At 36.4% G+C, this 18,843-nt stretch overlaps 1 protein-coding gene across 3 annotated transcripts in view; it reads right to left on the minus strand.

Annotated features, from left to right (window-relative positions):
* The window catches only part of RABL3 (RAB, member of RAS oncogene family like 3), a 41,861-nt gene that overhangs the window by 12,140 nt on the left and 10,878 nt on the right, over positions 1 to 18,843 (minus strand). For all 3 annotated transcript variants that reach the window (XR_014326225.1, XR_014326226.1, XM_082839853.1), the window contains exons 3-5: positions 8,770 to 8,899; positions 4,699 to 4,813; positions 2,363 to 2,513 (exon numbers count right to left, since the gene is read on the minus strand). Coding sequence is in view for 1 of the 3 variants with exons in the window: in XM_082839853.1 (XP_082695979.1) it covers positions 2,363 to 2,513; positions 4,699 to 4,813; positions 8,770 to 8,899 (396 nt within the window). In the remaining 2 variants the exon portion in view is untranslated. The remainder of the gene's footprint in view (positions 1 to 2,362; positions 2,514 to 4,698; positions 4,814 to 8,769; positions 8,900 to 18,843) is intronic.

Raw genomic sequence — 18,843 nt, forward strand, 5'->3', positions numbered from 1 at the left:
ACTATAACTATCTGCTATTGATCATGGTAGAGGGCAAAGCCTGAAAATTGATAGCTCTAAATGCTTGAGAAAGAAACATTAACTAGGGAAGATGCTTCAGAATGATCACTTTGAAGTAAACACATAACAGAGGAAAATTTGTGCTAGACACAAAAAAACCTAATAGGATTTAAAAAAATAAGTAATCTCCTTCCTGTTTATAATTTAAACAACTTGTCTTTTTTTTTTCCAGGCACAAGAAAACTTTGATTCTATCTTTGATGTATACAGTTATGTTAATCCTTACTTTTTAATAATTTTAAGTAAATTCATACAGTAACCAAAGATGCTAGCACTAACAGTGTTAAATTAGTTTTTACTTGAGACTTTATATTTACTTGCTGAGTCTTTTTGACTGTTACCTCTTTTTGAAACTCTTATCCAATTTTCCTCCTCATCTTTTCTTCCCTGCATCCTCAAGACCCTCTTGTTTCTGCTGTGTTCTTGACGGTGTACACTGATAAAAGGCCATAAGTATGTTGTATGTGAATTCTGTGAAGACCATGTTTGCCACTTGAGTACCTTTACATTTTGTTAACAATTAAAGATCGCCCTGACTTTGCAAGTAAAATAGGAAAAGCACATATCTAGATGATTGTCACAGAAACCCACAGGCACTGGAAACAGATACATTCTAAAATACATTAAAAGTAAAATAGTATGTGTCTAGCATGTGTAAGCACTTAATAAATGCCAGCTACTTTTATTATTAAAAAAAAGTAATTGCTGGAACAAATTAAGCTATTCAGTGGTAAATTTCCCTTTGGAAACAATGTTCAAACAAAGTAACCTCAGTACTTCTTTGACAAGGATATTATATATTCTATGTAACAGGAATTCTCTGGAATATGATGGTCCAGTGTTGACTACCTGGGCATTTATGCTGAATATTCCATGGTGGCAGCTGAGAAAAATAAAGCATCTCCACTGCAAAGCAGAATGTAAAAAACAATGGAATGGCAGGCAGAAGCTGACTCAATTATGGGGGTACAGGTGGAGTTGAACCAAGCCGCGTTCACCAATGCTGATTCACAGAGAAAGGGCATCAGAATCAGCTGAGTTATTAGTTAAAATTACTGAGTCCGGGGCTTCCCTAGTGGCGCAGTGGTTGAGGGTCCGCCTGCCAATGCAGGGGACACGGGTTCGTGCCCCAGTCCGGGAAGATCCCACATGCTGCGGAGTGGCTGGGCCCGTGAGCCATGGCCGCTGAGCCTGTGCGTCCGGAGCCTGTGCTCTGCAACGGGAGAGGCCACAACAGCGAGAAGCCCGCGTACCGCAAAAAAAAAAAAAAAAAAAAAAAAAAAAAATTACTGAGTCCTTCTGTCAAACCTTATGAATAAAAAGCACCAGCTGTGGGGCACTTATTCAAAAATTTTCACAAATACTATAATATTGAATACACAGTCAGGTTTGAGTAATTGGTGATCTAGATGATTTCTAACAATTCTTTCAGCTCCGAGATTCTAAATGTTAGGTGAAGGATAATTAAGTGGAAAACAGGCTTAGTTGTAGAGCATGGGCTCTGGAGTCAGAGTGCCTGGTTTGACCTGTGTAACCTTGGCCTAACTGCCCCTCTTTGCTTCTAGTCTTCGTTTTTAAAATGGAGGTACTTATAGTACCTACCTTATAGGATTGGTGTGAAGATGATGCATGTGAGATAATGTACATAAAGCACTAGAACAGTGCTTGGCACTAATAAGTCCTTAATGAATGTTAGCCATTAGTGGTATTAAACTACCACCACCACGTCTGGAATGCCAGTGTGCAGATATGTTGCAGAAATCCTACTTGCGAACAATGACATATAAACCATGACTGAAGCTGCTGGCCAGGATCATTCTCCAGGCAACACTAACTAGCTTATATGAGAACTTTTCTAGCCTTCTTAATGTCCAGTTCTAATTGAGCTAAATATCTCAGGAAGGGACTCAATCCATTGTATAAACTAATGCTTATACATTACTAACTATACATTAGTTTATATAAACTAATGCTTATGAAGCACTCCTAGTTTACAGTTTGTAATTTTCTCATTTATATACTTGTTTACCCTTTAAGGTAAATTCTGTAGTTTAAGAAGATAAGAGGCTTTTCTAAAGCAAGAATAAAACAAAGTTTGAACATTCCAACAGGTCAGCATATAAGGAGGCTTTGCCCATCTCATAATCTATGTTGGCTCCAATCTTCATTACTTTTTGGACTAGAACTCAAATGCCTGATTTCAAATATAAAGCTTCCTCTGTGAGCATATAGAACTTTCGAAGTCTTTGGTTTTGCCTTTAGCTGATAATAATACAAACATGCATTAGTAAAAAATACACACCAAATTAATCTCTTCTGCATTGAAATCCTCAGCCAGGAAAGCAGTCCTAGTTAAAACTTCATGGCGCTTGGTTTCATGAATCTGATCCAGTTTAGTCCCTATTACCAACAGTGGGATTTGGTTATCAGCAAACTGTTCCCGGTCATAATCCCTGTGATAAATAATAATGAAGAGGTGAATAGAATTTACCTTTCTGATGTAGATGTGTAATATTTAAATGCAACTACTCACACTATTTTACAGGTACTTCACTGACTCTTGCTCACCCATTACCTATAAACTTACTTTTCTCCCACCTACTTGTTCATTTTTTCAATCAATCCTCGCCATCTTTCAAGTTCCAACTATTAATTCAACTACTCAAAATTTGTCCCATGGGTCTTTATAGACTACTTGAATAAACTGAGTGCCCACCAGGTATATGAAAGTAGGTTGACTTGACTTCTCCCAAAGCTCTGTCTTCTAAGGCTAACAGCTCAGGAATTTTTCTGGGTAGATGCAGAGAGTGGATTCAAACCTCTGTGGAGAGAAAACCCAGTACCCTAGCATGGCAGTCACGCCTTTTGCCAGAGGGGAAAATGTCAAGCTTCTGGGTACCTCCTGGGGTATGCATAAGCTTTACACCTACCATACTCATTTCTGTCTATGAATAGTAAAGAAAAATAGATCATTTTAGGAAAATCAGAAATAGGAACGCTGAAGGCCAGCATAAATCAACCATAGGTGATGCTACAGCCTGGGGAAAGATGGATTCAACAAATGGAAAGGGAAAGAAACAACTGAAATGCAAAATGAATAGTAAAAGGAAAGAATTAAGTACCAAATAGTTGTTTGTCCTGACACGAGAGCTGTGGGAGACACAGAACAGGTAGTAAGAATCACTTAGGGTTAGTGGCCTTGGGTCACTGTCTTTCTATTACTGAAAGGAACATAGAGCCCAATATTGTTCAATTAATATAAATTCTACTCACATATGAGAAATGAAACAGATTTGGAGTTTTGACATATTATAAGCTCAGTTTATAACAGTCAGCAAAATCTGGTTGCGACACCTTATGAGAGTAAATCAATATTGCATAACCCAATCAATACAAACCAGGTGAGCATAATTTTTTTCCTTCCTTTGACATCACTCTTCTTTCTCTTTGAATAATCTAAATTGTGTTTGTGTGTGCGCCTGCGCACAAGAACTTACCAAATCTTTTTGCCCTTCACAATAACCTTACAGAGCCTCAGTTACTGTTCAGACTTGGAACAAAATTGTTTTGAATTATGTTACCTCCCATTTCATAAAAATACTATAATCCTAATTACTGCATTAAAGCCAACAATAGTTTGAGTTCAAGGCCTTTGATTCTTCTTACTAACATCAATGTTGACTTAGGAGACATGGTCCAAAACTGAAATTTGCTTTATTAGAGAATAAAGTTTTGAAAGTGCCCTCCTTTAGGACTTTTTTTTCCTTATAGTCTAACTCTGGCTTACATACAACTTTTTGTATATATTTTATCAAACATCATCTTTGATACACATATTTGCCACTTGCAGTCTTTCATAATCTCTTGCACATTAACATATATATTTATTGTATATATGTAACATAACATATATGTTGCACATAATATATGTATATTTACAATCTGTTCTCTTATTTCTCTTTTTAACTTTCCTTTTTCTCACTTTCTTTCATTAAATCTTATATCCAATTTGAAATTAGATCTCAAAATCCTTTTTTTCTTTTTAAATCATTAGGTAAAAAGCAAATGGGGAATTTTATCATGAATGGATAAGTCTGATAACACCTTAACATCACAAAGAGACAGATAACCAGGTATTGTATTATATGCTCTGTACCACTTAGGCAAAAACAAAAAACCTTGCATCTTTCAGGTCACTATATTTAACTACCATTATGAAGAAGATTAGGATTCAGAGAAACAAATAATGTTGGAACAATTGGACATTCATATACAAAAATCAACCTCAACCAAACCCTCACACATTATAACTAACTCAAAACAGATCATAGATCTAAAAGTAAACCAAAACCTGTAAAACTTCTAGAAGAAACACAGGAGAAAACCTGCATGATCTGGGATTAGGCAAAGAGTTGTTATACATGATTCTAAAAACATAATACATAAAAGAGAAATTAGACTTCATCAAAATGAAAAACTATTGCTTTGTGAAAGATACTGTTAAGAGAATGAAAAGACAATCTACAGAGTGGGAGAAAATATTTGCAAATCAAACATTTTACAGAATGTTATTCTGGAGGGTACATTCCTGGGATTGCTATAGCATTTCAAACCAACTGTGAAGTAATCTGGGCTTACCCATTTGTTACCAAGACTCCAGTTGGCACCAAATCCCTGTTGAGAGCTTCCAATGACCAACGATACAAGTTTTGGGATGACTTCTTATTTGTTAAGTCATGAACTAAAATAATACCTAAAATAACCAAAGAAAATAATGTCAATATTGTAACAACTCCTCTTCATTTCACAATTGGCAAAACATTAGGTTGCTTACTGAATGCACTTTGGTACGACTAACAAACTCAGACACAATTATTTTTAAATTTCCTCTGTAAGTTCTTGCAAATAATTATTTAAAAATAATTATCTAAAAGCTTTTCTTTGTCAGCTATATAACTTTTAAAAAATTCTACAAGGGCTGACATGTCATTAAACTTTTAGAATGTCTTTTCTTTTTTTCTTCATTCAACACTTAATGAGTGCCTATTCTGCCTGGTCCTAATTACAGAACTACTTCATCAATAAAAAGAATCAAAACTACTTCAAGTATATAGGAAATTATATTCATTCAAAAAGGTTATTTTTTTCCACACTATGCATCTGTCATAGACATCATACATACACATATTACTTACACTCATTAAAATATTTAATAATAAAAATTTATTAAAATGGTATTGATTTAATTTGATACAATTCCTATCCTTTAGCTGACAAGATGTTTTCTTGTAGATCACCTGAACCTAATCAACTCAAAAGTCTAATCATTTAGTTCTTCGGATTAATGGCTAGCTATGTAAGCTTGCTCTACCTGTAAGAGATCTAGTTGACAAAGCAAAAGAAATATGCCACTAGAAGGAGGTAGGAAAAGATAGTCAAGAAGTATGAATAGTAGAAAACAGATGGACTTTTAAGAGATTGAAAAATAGCAAAATGTAATAAGGTTTAGAAATACAATTAAACAGAATCAGTTAAGATCCTGGACAGAAAGGTAAAGCAGGTTATTACAATATGATATTGACAAAAAAGGAAAAGCTTTAATGCCTAGTGAAATTTAGGGTACCATCTTGTGATCAAGAGACAACAGGTTTTTAAACCCCCAACCCTTGCCTATATTACCCAGATTCTACTGTGAAGAGAGAATGTGAAACTGATGATTCTTCCATCTTCAAGATGTAAGATATGTAAATTTGAAAAAGAAGGGCATAAGAGTTAGAATTATTTGGCTCCTCTAGTTTTTACAGACATTGTGTAACTAAGGTGCTTGTGCAAATTATAGTTGACTAGTTCCAGTTAGCTCAGATAAATCTGTATCTCTCCTGGGATCTGGAAAAAATAGAGATCTGACACTTGCCCCCGTGTCCAACTGCATTCACTCTACTTTCCTCAATGAGGGGCTCTATTAGGCATTAAGGAAACATGAACAAGGATAGATTTTAAAAAAGGAATAAAGAGCTACCGTTAAAGAATATAGCTAACATTTATTCAGTATTTATGTGGTAAATATTGTGCTTTACGTCTGGCATCTAATTTGATTTTCAGAACAGTCCTATGAGGTAAGAATTATTATCTTCATTTTACACATGTGGAAACTGAGGCTCAGAGAGGTTGAGTAACTTACCCTAGATCACATGGTAAGTGGGGTAGCGGAATTTGAAATCAAGTATTCTGACAGTAAAAGATCAGAGGAAGACAGAATAAAGTCACTTCAGGGCAAAGGGAGTGGAAGATACTTTCTCCTCTCCTTATTTCCTAGGTATAAATACCACAAAACTATGGGTGGGTTTGGTTGGGAGAGTGAAAAGATTACAAAGGCCTAAATGAGCTATTAGATGCACAGGGAGGAGTTTATTTTTTGAGGATCTCTATTTAAGGCTTTTGAGCTTTTAAGGGCATTGAGCACCTTTTTCCTTATTTTCCTTCTTTCATTTGGGCTGAGAGTTCCTGCTTTGTAGATTATGAGCTAGAAGGGATGGGACACAGTGAGGCCCAAAGGAAAGAAGTCAGGGTGATAGCTGATCAGAATATGTTCTAAATCTTTAAAAATAGAGGTAGAGACACTTTACAGGTTTCCTTTGGGGATTACCAGCCTCATTCATCACAGTGGGAAGAGGTAGGGTATTGAGGGAAGGAAGTTATTGCTAAGAATAGACTGTATTTGAATGGAGTGATCCTTATGCTCTGTTTCTTAGAAAACTAAGGATGGTAGATGGAGTAAAGAACCTTGAACGCTTCTACCAAGAGAAATGTTCCAGAGGTAGGCTCGAAGAACACAGAAACTGATTTTCTTTCTTTTTCATTGAAGTATAGTTGATTTACAATATTGTGTTAGTTTCAGGTGTACAGCAAAGTGATTCAGATATATATATATATATATATATATATATATTCAGATTCTTTTCCATTATAGGTTATTACAAGATATTGAATATAGTTCCCTGTGCTATACAGTAGGATCTTATTGTTTATCTATCTTATATATAGTAGTTTGTACCTGCTAATCCCAAACTCCTAATTTATCCCTCCCTCCCTTTCCCCTTTGGTAACCATAATTTTGTTTTCTATGTCTGTGAGTGGGAGTTTTTTTTTTTTTTTTTTAAGAAACAGGAATATCTCTCAGTCTTACTTGTAAAACTAACATAGGATATATGAAATTACTTCAATAATATTTAAGGAAGACACAAATCACTAATGGAGAGTAGGTATAGAAAAGATAACCAAATAAATATGGATTTACATGGATTTCTTCAGTACTTACTAAACTTACAACTCAGAATTCCATAAAGTTTCTAGGATCTGAATGGTCTTTAACTTTATTATTTATTTATAATTTTTATCCTAACTCTTTGTCAAAAAGATCTAAACAGGAAAAGTGTTATTTATCCAAACTTTTCTTTGCCAAATCGGATTGATATCAACTTTGACAAGTCATTTGACTGATATAATCCAAGTTTATCACTTGATCCTAGATCTAAACCAGGCTTCATTTCTTTCTCTCCTGCTCTTTAGCAAGTCACCTAATACTATACCAGTCTTATCTTACTGTTTTCTCATTTATATACATTCTATTAATATATGCCATTATCATGTACTTTATCATGTATCATTATGATGTCATATATTAATGTCACCAACTTAAACTGTGTTTTGTTTCATTTATGAATATTTTGTTTCTTCAATTAGATTGTGACACTTTCAGATAGAATTCCGAGCTAAATGCGACATAGGTCTGAACTAACATGACTCATCCTGTATTCTACAGTACGCATCCAATGGCAAGAGCCTTCTCTACTTTTTTGAAGTACCTACAACACCTTATGATATGGGATAAGATATTGAAAGAGGAATATAAGTAATGAAGATGGTACTGAATAATTACAATGCTTACTTAATATAGAATGAGATCTAAGCATAGTATAAATGAAGGCCAATTAATAGCTAAGCATCTACCAGAAAGGAAGGGGTAAGATACTAAATCTTTTAGTACATCAATCAAAGAGAAGTTGAAATTATATTTCACAGTAAAAAAAAAAAAGGTAAAAAATGAATTAAAGAGAAGATAAAAAAATTCTATAGGTAAATCACAGGTGTCAGTAGTTTAGTTCCTGGACACAGAATAGGCACTCTATGAACTGCAATTATGTCCTATTACACACCTCTACCTAGAAGTCTGCTCCAGGTGTTTGTATATCTATAACTGGATGAAATTTCTGCACCCCTAAAAACATCCTTAGGCAGCTTTTATAATTACACAGGACTCTAAGGAGCAGATGAAAAAAAATCTCAGTATCTCTGGGACATCTGGCTTAGACCATGGGACTCCTAATGGTATATACTCAGTTGACTGAAGAAACAGCACTCCCAGGGGACAGTGTTTTGGAAGGTTCCATGTTTTATGTCGAGTACCCAAACTATCTCTCAATATTTAGTTTATGACAATAATATAAATAGAAACACTTAGACAAAGCAAATATCTAATGTTCTGAAATACATAGTTAGAATCTAAAAAACATGAACTGGAATGTGATATGCAGATTTAAATTAAGAGTTGGGGGTATCTTAGATCTTTCTTAAATTACGATGAGTCCAGCATTCCTCATCAGATGATCTGAGACCATTAATATATGGTAAAAATAAAAAATGTTTTACCATTTACAGAGTTGTAGAATACTGCTCTTGTGCTTTTCACACTGCTGGCACTGCCCACAGAGCCTCCAACATCCCAAAATTCTATATAGTAGGTCTTCTCTTCTGGAGTTCCTTCTTTGTAGTCATGAACCTAACAAATCAATCCATCAAAATAATTATTATAGCCACTAAGAAAACTCATAAACACCCTCATTCCAGTTTAAAGCACTGAACATTCCATATCAGCAGCTTACCCTCTGACTCTCTAATCACCACCTCCTATCTTTACAGCTTCCTCTCTCTAACACTCCAACTCTAATAATAATCTTTGACCCCAAAGGTCCCTATAGTTCATGGATCCTAACACCTTCCAAAGTCCCCCCTTCCACTTCCAAACCTTCACTTCCTAACTAAGCATAAATTCTGCTATTCGTCATTTTAATCTCTCCTTTACTCTTCCCTCACATAGTATTCATTAGACAAAACTCCAGCCTTGATTATATCCACCTTTTCCTGTATTCCATGTCTGCAACCCAGCTAGTGAGTGTAATGTTCAGAAAAATATACATTCAAGCTAACTGGATTCATTTTAAATTCAAGTCTACCTTTGGAGCTCTCTGTCAATCAGTTCCATAGTCTATTTCCTCTTTTCCTCCCCTAGGTAACTATTTCACACTTACTCCTATTTTTCAAACTTCCAATCTCTCTTCCTTGTCCTCAGGCACAGCTAATAATCTTGCTTCCAGAGACAGAAGCAATCAGAAGAGAACTCTACAACCTGCTCTTCGCTTATCTATCCACTCCCTGCATCTGTACCCATATAATCTGCTTTCCTTGCAGCTATTATAGATAAACTGTCTGTGTCTCTAAGGTCAAACCCCTTCTTATGCATAAAATCCCATCTCTTCTTTCTTATCAAAGAGGTAGCTCTATCAATTCTCCCTTTCATCATCAAATTATCCCTCTCTGTTGGATTAATTCCCACCAGCGAACAACCATGCCATAATTTTTCCCATCTTAAAATAACCTTCTCTTGGGCTTCCCTAGTGGCACAGTGGTTGAGAGTCCGCCTGCCGCTGCAGGGGACACGGGTTCGTGCCCCGGTCCGGGAAGATCCCACATGCCGTGGAGCGGCTGGGCCCGTGAGCCATGGCTGCTGAGCCTGTGCGTCCGGAGCCTGTGCTCCGCAACGGGAGAGGCCACAACAGTGAGAGGCCAGCGTACCGCAAAAAAAAAAATAAAAAAATAACCTTCTCTTGACCTCATGTCTTCCTCTAGCTGCCAAACCACTTCTCTATGCCTTTTTACGGCAAAAGCCCTCCAAAGAGTTGTCTCTTCTCAACTGTCTCTAATTCTTTTCCTTATATTCTCTTTTGAACTCATTCCTGTCACACCTTTTGTCCCAGTCACCCCACTGAAATATTCCTTATCAAGGTCATTAATGGCTTCCACACTGCTAAATCCAACAATCAATGAATAGTTTCCATCTTAGTCTATCATCTGATAAAACTAATCACTCCTCTTTCAATACTTTCTTCACTTAACTTACAGGAATATCATACTGTTCCGCTTTTCTTCCCACCTCACTGGCTAAGCCTTTTCAGTCTCCATTTGGGTTGTCCTCATCTCTCTACCCTCTTAATTGTTAGAGTGTTCCAAGGTTTAGTTCTTGGATATCTCGCAACACTTGCTCTTTTGACAATTTCATCTACTCTTATGATTTAAAATGTCATAAATACGTTGATGAATTCCAAATTTATATACATCCTGGAGCAGTCCCTTGAACCTCAGACTACCATATCACCTAACTACAATTTGGATGTCTAACAGGCACCTCAAATTTAACATATTTAAAATAATAACCCAATCTTCCTCCCAAACCCATTCTTCTCCCAGTTTTCTCTGATCCAGTAAAAGGCAATTCTAGCCTTCTAGTTAGTTGAAGGGCCAAAAACTTAAGCGTTAACTTAACTCTTAACTTAAAACTTAACTCCTCTCATACTGCATATCTGATTTGTCAGCAAATTCTGTTGCTTTTGCCTTAAAAAAATATCCAAAACCTGTTCATTTCAAACCATCTCAACTATTACCACCCTCAAAGCCTCTATCTCTTTGCCTGAATTAATGTAATCATCCCCTAACTGATTTCCCCACTAGAGCCTCACCGACTCACTTTCCCACCACCCTCCATTTGTTCTCCAAATAGTAGCTAGAGTGATCATTTTAAAATGAAAGTTAGATCATATCCCCCTTCAATTCAAAACTCTCCAATGACTTTCTTACTCAGAGTAAACTCCAAAATCTCTCTCTTTCTCATGGTCTAGACTCTATAAGAATTTACTGCTTATATTTCAGAAACGAAATCTGATATACGGCAACCTTATCTATTAGAATATAGACAAGAGCCAGATTATAATATGGTGGTTCAGGGGTGTACATCAGAATCTTTCAAGGTTTTTTTTTTAGAAATATACATGCCAACAAAAGCAAAAAATAAACAAGTGGGACTACATCAAATAAAACAGCTTCTACACAGCAAAGGAAACAAGCAACAAAGTGAAAAGGCATCCTATGGAATGGGATAAAATATTTGCAAATCATACATCTGATAAAGGGTTAATATCCAAAATATATAAAGAAATAATACAATTCAATAGCAAAAAACCCAATTTAAAAATTGGGCAGAGGAACTGAATAGACATTTTTTCAAAGAAGACAAATGGTCAACAAATACCTGAAACGGTGCTCAATATCACTAATCAGAAGGGAAATGAATATCAAAAGTGTGAGATAGCACCTCACACCTCTTAATATGGCTGTTATCAAAAAGACAAGAGATAACAAGTGTTGGTAAGCATGTGGAGAAAAGGGAACCCTTGTACACTACTGGTGGGAATGTAAATTGGTTCAGCCACCATGGAAACAGAATGAAGGTTCCTCAAAAAGTTAAAAATAGAACTACCATATGATCCAGCAAGCCCACTTCTGGGTATATATCCAAAGGAAATGAAAACAGGATACTGAAGAGATATCTGCACTCCCATGTTCTGTGCACAACAGTCAAGATATGAAGACAATTCAAGTGTCTGTCAATGGATGAAGGAATAGAGAAGATGTGATATACAGCCATGAGATGGAATATTATCCCATTATTCAGCCATGGGGCTGGGATGGGGGCGGGTGGGGAAATCCTGCCATTTGAGACAACATGATTGGATCTTGAGGGAATTATGCTAAGTGAAACAAGCCACTCAGAGAAAAAAAAAAAAACAACTGCATGCTATCACCTATATGTAGAATCTAAATAAAAAGTTAAACTCATAGAAACAGAAAATAGAAAAGTGGTTGCCAGGGGTTGCAGGGGTGGGGGAAATAGGGAGAAATTGGTATAAAGGTACAAATTTTCATCTCTAAAATGAATAAGGTCTGAGGACCTAATGTATGATATGGTGACTGTAGTTGATAACACTCTATAGTATAACCGAAACATGCTAATAGAACTTAAATGTTCTCACCAAATAAATAATAAATAAACATGTGAGGTGATGGATGTGCTAATTAACTGGATGGGAGGAATCCTTTCACAATGTGTAAGAATATAGTAAATCATCACAATATACACTTTAAATATCTTACAACTTTTTTTGTCAATTATATCTCAATAAAGCTGGGAAAAAAAGTCCTTAAAAAAAAAGAAATATACATGTCAGACTTACTGAATCCGTAACTTTGGGGTCCAGTCCTTGGCATGCATAATTTGAACAATTCTCCAAATGATTTTGCTGTAACCTCTAGTTAAGAATTACTCATTTTATACAATGGAACTCTTTTGGTATCAGGAAGCCTAGACTATATTCATTGATTGCTACTAATTATCGCTGATATCTTTGAGTCTCAGTTTCTTTGCTTACAAAACGAAGAAGTTATATTCTGTATATCAAATGGCTCTGAAATAACAGAAAGCAAGATAGCTGAATAGTTAAAATAGATGTCATAAAATGCATATATCAATATATGTTTAACAGAATGCTTCATACTTTTTACTTATTCACATTTTTTTTGGGTCCAAATCCTTTTGTCCAAGGAAAACTTTAAGTAAATAAGATATTCTACAGATAGCCACATTGACGTTAAGATAAGACAATTAGCAGACTGGCAACAAAGAGGATAGGACACAAAAATGACAACAGCAAAATCACAGCAGTTGGGGACCATTGTGGATAATAGAAAGTAATCTTGTATACTGTGATAAAAGGTATCACTATTTTGCTATAAGGCATAAATAACTGATAATATGTGAAAATGTTAAGTCATCAATAAAAAGGTTAAACTACATGAATTCTGTTTATGAAAGCAAGGAAATTTATAATTTATATTATCAAGATTTCTAAGCAAAACCACTGAAACGAACAATACAATGTATTATAAGGAGTCAGTTACCTGGTATCAAAAAGCTCAACTACTTTAGTGAAGCTTTGCTGATCCTGCCACCCTCCCTGGCTCCAAAACCAATCAGGGCCAGTTAGGTACTCTTCTTATTTGCTCCCATAACATCCTGCACAGTTCTATCATTTCACTAACCACACTGTCTTATTTATCTGCTGATATCTCTTCTATTAGACTCTGAGCTTAAGAGCATGGACCATATTATTCATCTTGGTAGGCCTACAACATAGCATAATACCTGGCACATATTAGATGCTTTGATATGTTTAGTTAAATCAAGGAATAAATTCAGGATATATCATCCTCTAAGGTTTTATTATAGTCAGTTTATTATTTTACTGAATTCCAGTGCTTCTCAGGTACAGTTCTAAGAACAAATTAAATCAGAACCAATAGGAAGGCTTATTTTAAAAAATACAGATTCTTGGACAACTCTTGAAGCTTCTGGGGTGAGGCTCAAGGATCTGTATTTTAAAGAAAGCTCTCTAGGAGATTCTCATACATAATTAAGCTGGGCAACAATTTAAGTACATCATTTTTTTTCTCTAAAGTTATTTCAAATGTCTAATGTTTATAGACTGTAAACAGACTGTAACTCCTTCCAGAATAGCCACTATGTAATACAACTTCCAGGTAGCATGCCCTCTTAGCCTTGCAATGTACCAAGTCTATTAGCCAGCTCCCTTTTGGCTACACACGCTCCCAAGCCAGATTCACCCACTCATCTGTACTCTTCACCACAAAATACCTTCCTTAATTAAATCTTTTCATGTTTCCTTCCAGAATTAGAAGAGAAGGTACCCTTCTTTCTTTCCAAACTGGTGAATTAAACTAAGTTTTACTTAATTCAAATGTAATGAGTCCTAAGAATTTTAACCGTGGCTTGTAGCTCGTAGCTATGACATAATATATGGGTGAGTGATCTCCAAGGGAAAGCCTGACATTTTAACAAGTATTGCTCTTGACACAGTAAGTGGTACGTCGGTGCTATACTAAGAGCCCAACATGATGGGGGGTAATGCCAAACTATAAGAAATGTGTTTTATATTTAAATCAGGTCATCAAGGAACGAATATTTAAAGTCATTACAGACTTTACAGCTATATAAAGAAGGATTTTTCTCAACAGGTAGCAAAAGTATGTGCTGATCATCAAATGGGAAAAGGAACTATACTGTAACTTTGGTACTTCTCATTTACTCACCTCTTAACTTTTTATTGGAAATCAAATCAAGACTAAGTATAAAAGGTTTTGTCTCATTTGAAGAGTTTATTCATTGTGTGTAATTTTTAAAAAGGAGAAACAAATTTAGTAAAGAAAATGATACACATCAGGAAAGAGCAGTGGATGTAGATATTCTCTAGTAAGTTTGGTTTCGTATGTGTGCCTGTAGAACTATTATTAAAGAGAGTCAGGAAGGTAGGAGGTCTTAGGAGAGAGTTGGGAGAAAAGACAGAAGGATAGAAAAAAGTCAACAATGAGAGTGTACCAGGGGAGTAGGAATTGAATTTGTCTCATTCATTGCTGTACTTCTAATTCTTTGCAGTGTCTGATACCCAGGAGGTATGCAATATATATAATGAATGAATAAATGAATGAATGAATAATATCATAAAGGTGTCTGCTAATTGCCTCTTCCTTACCAGTAATCTTGTTTTGCCTTCAGCCAAGTTCATTTCCTCTATTTTTAAAAAAAAACCCTTGGACTTCCCTGGTGGTGCAGTGGTTAAGAATCCGCCTGCCAGTGCAGGGACCTCGGGTTCGATCCCTGGTCTGGGAAGATCCCCCCTGCCCCACATGCCACAGAGCAACTAAGTCCGTGTGCCACAACTACTGAGTCTGTACTCTACAGCCCACGAGCCACAACTACTGAGCCTGTGCGCCACAACTACTGAAGCCTGCGCACCTAGAGCCTGTGCTCCACAACAACAGAAGCCGCCACAACGAGAAGCACACACACTGCAATGAAGAGTAGCCCCCACTCGCCACAACTAGATAAAACCCTCGCACGGCAATCCAACACAGCCAAAAATAAATTAAATAAAATAATTTATAAAAATAATAAAAATAAAAAAATAAATTAAAAAACCCTTCACTTTCCCCTTCTATTCTGTACCCATCTGCTCCTTTATTTAACCTCTAAACGACTGATTTAAACCCCTGTTTCTATTTCCTCTCCGCCTACTCACATCATTTGGTTTCTGCCACTAACATTCCATTGCATTTTCAAAGGTCAGCACTACCTTCATCGTCACCAAATCCAATTCTTTTTCTCTTAGTCCTTATATGTCTATATTATTTCATACTAAAAATCAATCCCTCCTTCATGAAATTCTCATCTCTTTCTTGCTCTTGTGGTATTTCATCATCTTGGCTATCCCTCCTATCTCTTTGATCAATATTTCTCTGACCCCCTTTTCAACATCAACTCTCTAAATATACCCCAAGGTTCTCCCTCAGCTCTTCTCTTTCTAAATTTTCCTTTAAACCTCATCAGCTCTCATGGTTCAGGATTATCCCTATACAGATAATTCCAATTCAGAATTCTCTCTTGGGCTTCAACACGTCAAATGCCTTCTAGACATTGGATAGCTCACAGATCTCTCCCTTCATCATGTCCAGAGCTAAATTTATCATTTCTTTCTCCTCCACCTGTAATATATATCCCTCTTCTTAAGGAATAGTACATTTGTCCGTTGCCCAGGCTGCCCATTCAATCATTAACACTCAGTATAATTTTCTGTTCTTCACAAGCGACTCACTTTCTCGCTTGAACACTTATATTCTATATCAGAGCTATCCCACAGAACTTTCTGTGATGATGGAAATGTCAAATATGGTAACCACCAGCAACATGTGACTACTGGGCACTCGAAATGTGGTTAGTTCAACCAAGCAACTAAATTTTTAATTTTAGTTCATTTAAATTAAATTTAAATCTCCATATGAGTCTAGTCATTACTGTATTTAACAGCATTAGAATACCTTTTTCTTAATACCATCCTGGAACAAAAGGCAGTACAGAGTAGTGATCAAAAGCACAGGTTTCTGAACCAGACTGTCTGGGTTTGAATTCCACCTCCATCACTTATTAGCATTGTGACCGTGAACAAGTCAGTTAATACTTCTGTGCCTCAACTACTTCATGTGTCAGATAGGGAAGCTAATAGTATCTACCTCAAAGGGTTGTGGGCATTAAGGCTTGTGGATTAGTATGCAAAATAGGTGCCTAGCCAAAGTAAGCACTAAAAAATGTTAGCCATCATTTATTATTACCATTATTTTAAAGATCATTTATATAAAGACCTTGTCCCACCTACCAGTTCCCACCTCATATTTTTAGTGGTAGGAAGACTGCCCTTAAAAAATTTTTTTTTCTCCCCAGCGCTTGTATATTGTTATGCTGCCCAAGAGGAATTCAACAGATATTGATTGTGTGCAATGTGTAAATTAGAGTTAAAAATCCCATTAAAGTGAACTAGAAATGACAAATCAATTTCCCTATTTATAATTTGTGAAAAGATTAAATTCTGTAAGTTTTGTTTTCATAATTAAGCATAGCCATGCATTTATATTGGTCCCATTAGACTTGGGGCAACAAAATTAGAACACAGCAATGAATGAAGAATACCACAAAATAAAACTTTTCTCTCTCTTCCCTTCAGTTCAGTTATGAACACCTCTGCACTGCATACTAAATCCAAAATGTTAATAATTACTGAGTACATACTTTAAGCTTATTAGCTTCACCCAGTACTTGAAATTAAACAATTACATTATCATCTTTACCATCTCTATTTTTAGTTGGCTGTTAACAGATGTGAAATGAGCTAAACGGGGCAACTGTTTTTAAGAGTTCTGAAGAGTGTGTATTTACGGATCTATACTGATTCTGGAGATCCCCTTTCAGGTTTCAGTAACACAGAAGCTGTAATTGCAATATAAAAGCTGCTACAGCAGAAAGTGTTCTTTCAAGTTATTTAGGTAAAGGCTTTATCAGATTTAACCATCCTTGCTAGAGGGAAGAACTGTTCACTTTATTACAACAACAGTCAATATAATTTACATGTCTATCAGAACTTACCTTAAGATTATCCTTTAAAAATGCCTTTTACTTATGTTGTCACTCAAGAAATGCATTTTTCTCAAAGAAGACAGATCAACCAGCCCAATTCAATGAAGAGTAATAAAAGCAAGATCACTTTCAGCCCCACATGCCCAACTCTTCCACGGTAATGCAATTCAGGCCAGTCTGGCTTTAAAGAAGTCACTAACACATTCATTCCAGTAAAATCCGTCACATTATTACATGACACTTGTCTTCGACTACTGTAGCCTTTATTCTAGTCTCCCTTTGGGCAGTTTTACATCCTCCCCACTGTTCCCTGGAACTATGGAGGGAGTTCAAAAGTCGGCAGTCTTTCATAAGATAACTCAAGGGAACTTCAATTTCACTTTCTCCAAAAGCAGGGGTTTCCAAAGGAAATCGCTACTGTTACTTCTAAAACTTGGTCAGGGTTCTTGGGAACTAACTAAACTCATATTGATCTGCAATCTGGGACGTACGTAGAAGCACTCCTTACAGATACACCCCGAGTCTCCACCTTCACATACAGGAGGCTGCTAAGACAAAGTTTCTTTTGGAAATTTTGCTACCAGCTACACTCAAGACCTGTTATCCTCAGTTACCATATACTTTGGGTCCTTAATTGGTTTCTTATATTCTGATTCCCAAACTGCTTTCTGCTTCCTCTACCCATTATTCAATCCCAATTGTTTCCTTCTTCCAAATCTTTCCACTTCTCTCCTAGAAACTTACTCCATGATTATATAAAATTCCATTATATTCTTATCCTCAACCTCATTGTATTAACTGATGCCAGCCTCTACCCTGAAGACAAAACTTCTCCTGCTGCCCTCTCAGATGGATGCTGTTCACTCTTCCACATTCGAATTACCCTGGAGTTAAAAAATAGGAAATACCTTGCATGAAGCTTTGGACCATCTAGCTATACTCCCTTCCCTTCCTCTTCCCTTACTGTTAATACCTTTTAACTCCCTGTCAGCATCTGATTCATAGTCTTGCCTCTCTAAGTCCTGTCATTAACCACTTCCATATCCACTTGGAAAACTGATTCCACATCCTACCCAGTGTTCCTCAAAACACTGTTCACCTGCACCAGAATTGTCTCAGGTGCTTCTTAAAATGTAGATTCCTGGGCATCGTGTATAACTCTGAATCAGAATATCTGGGGGCCTTTGTTATAAAGCAGAAACTAACACACCATTGTAAAGCAATTATACACCAATAAAGATGTTAAAAAAAAGAAAGAATATCTGGGGGCAAGGTCCAAGAATCAAATTAAAAAACTAAGACATCAGGGCTTCCCTGGTGGCGCAGTGGTTGAGAGTCCGCCTGCTGATGCAGGGGACACAGGTTCATGCCCCGGTCTGGGAGGATCCCACATGCCGCGGAGCGGCTGGGCCCGTGAGCCATGGCCGCTGAGCCTGTGCGTCCAGAGCCTGTGTGTCCAGAGCCTGTGCTCCGCAATGGGAGAGGCCACAACAGTGAGAGGCCCGCGTACCGCAAAACAAACAAACAAAAAAAAAAAACAAAAAAAAACTAAGACATCAGACTGCTTATCAAAG

This window comes from Leucopleurus acutus (genome assembly GCF_964270905.1).
Source record: "Leucopleurus acutus genome assembly, chromosome: 5".
Classification (NCBI taxonomy): domain Eukaryota; kingdom Metazoa; phylum Chordata; class Mammalia; order Artiodactyla; family Delphinidae; genus Leucopleurus; species Leucopleurus acutus.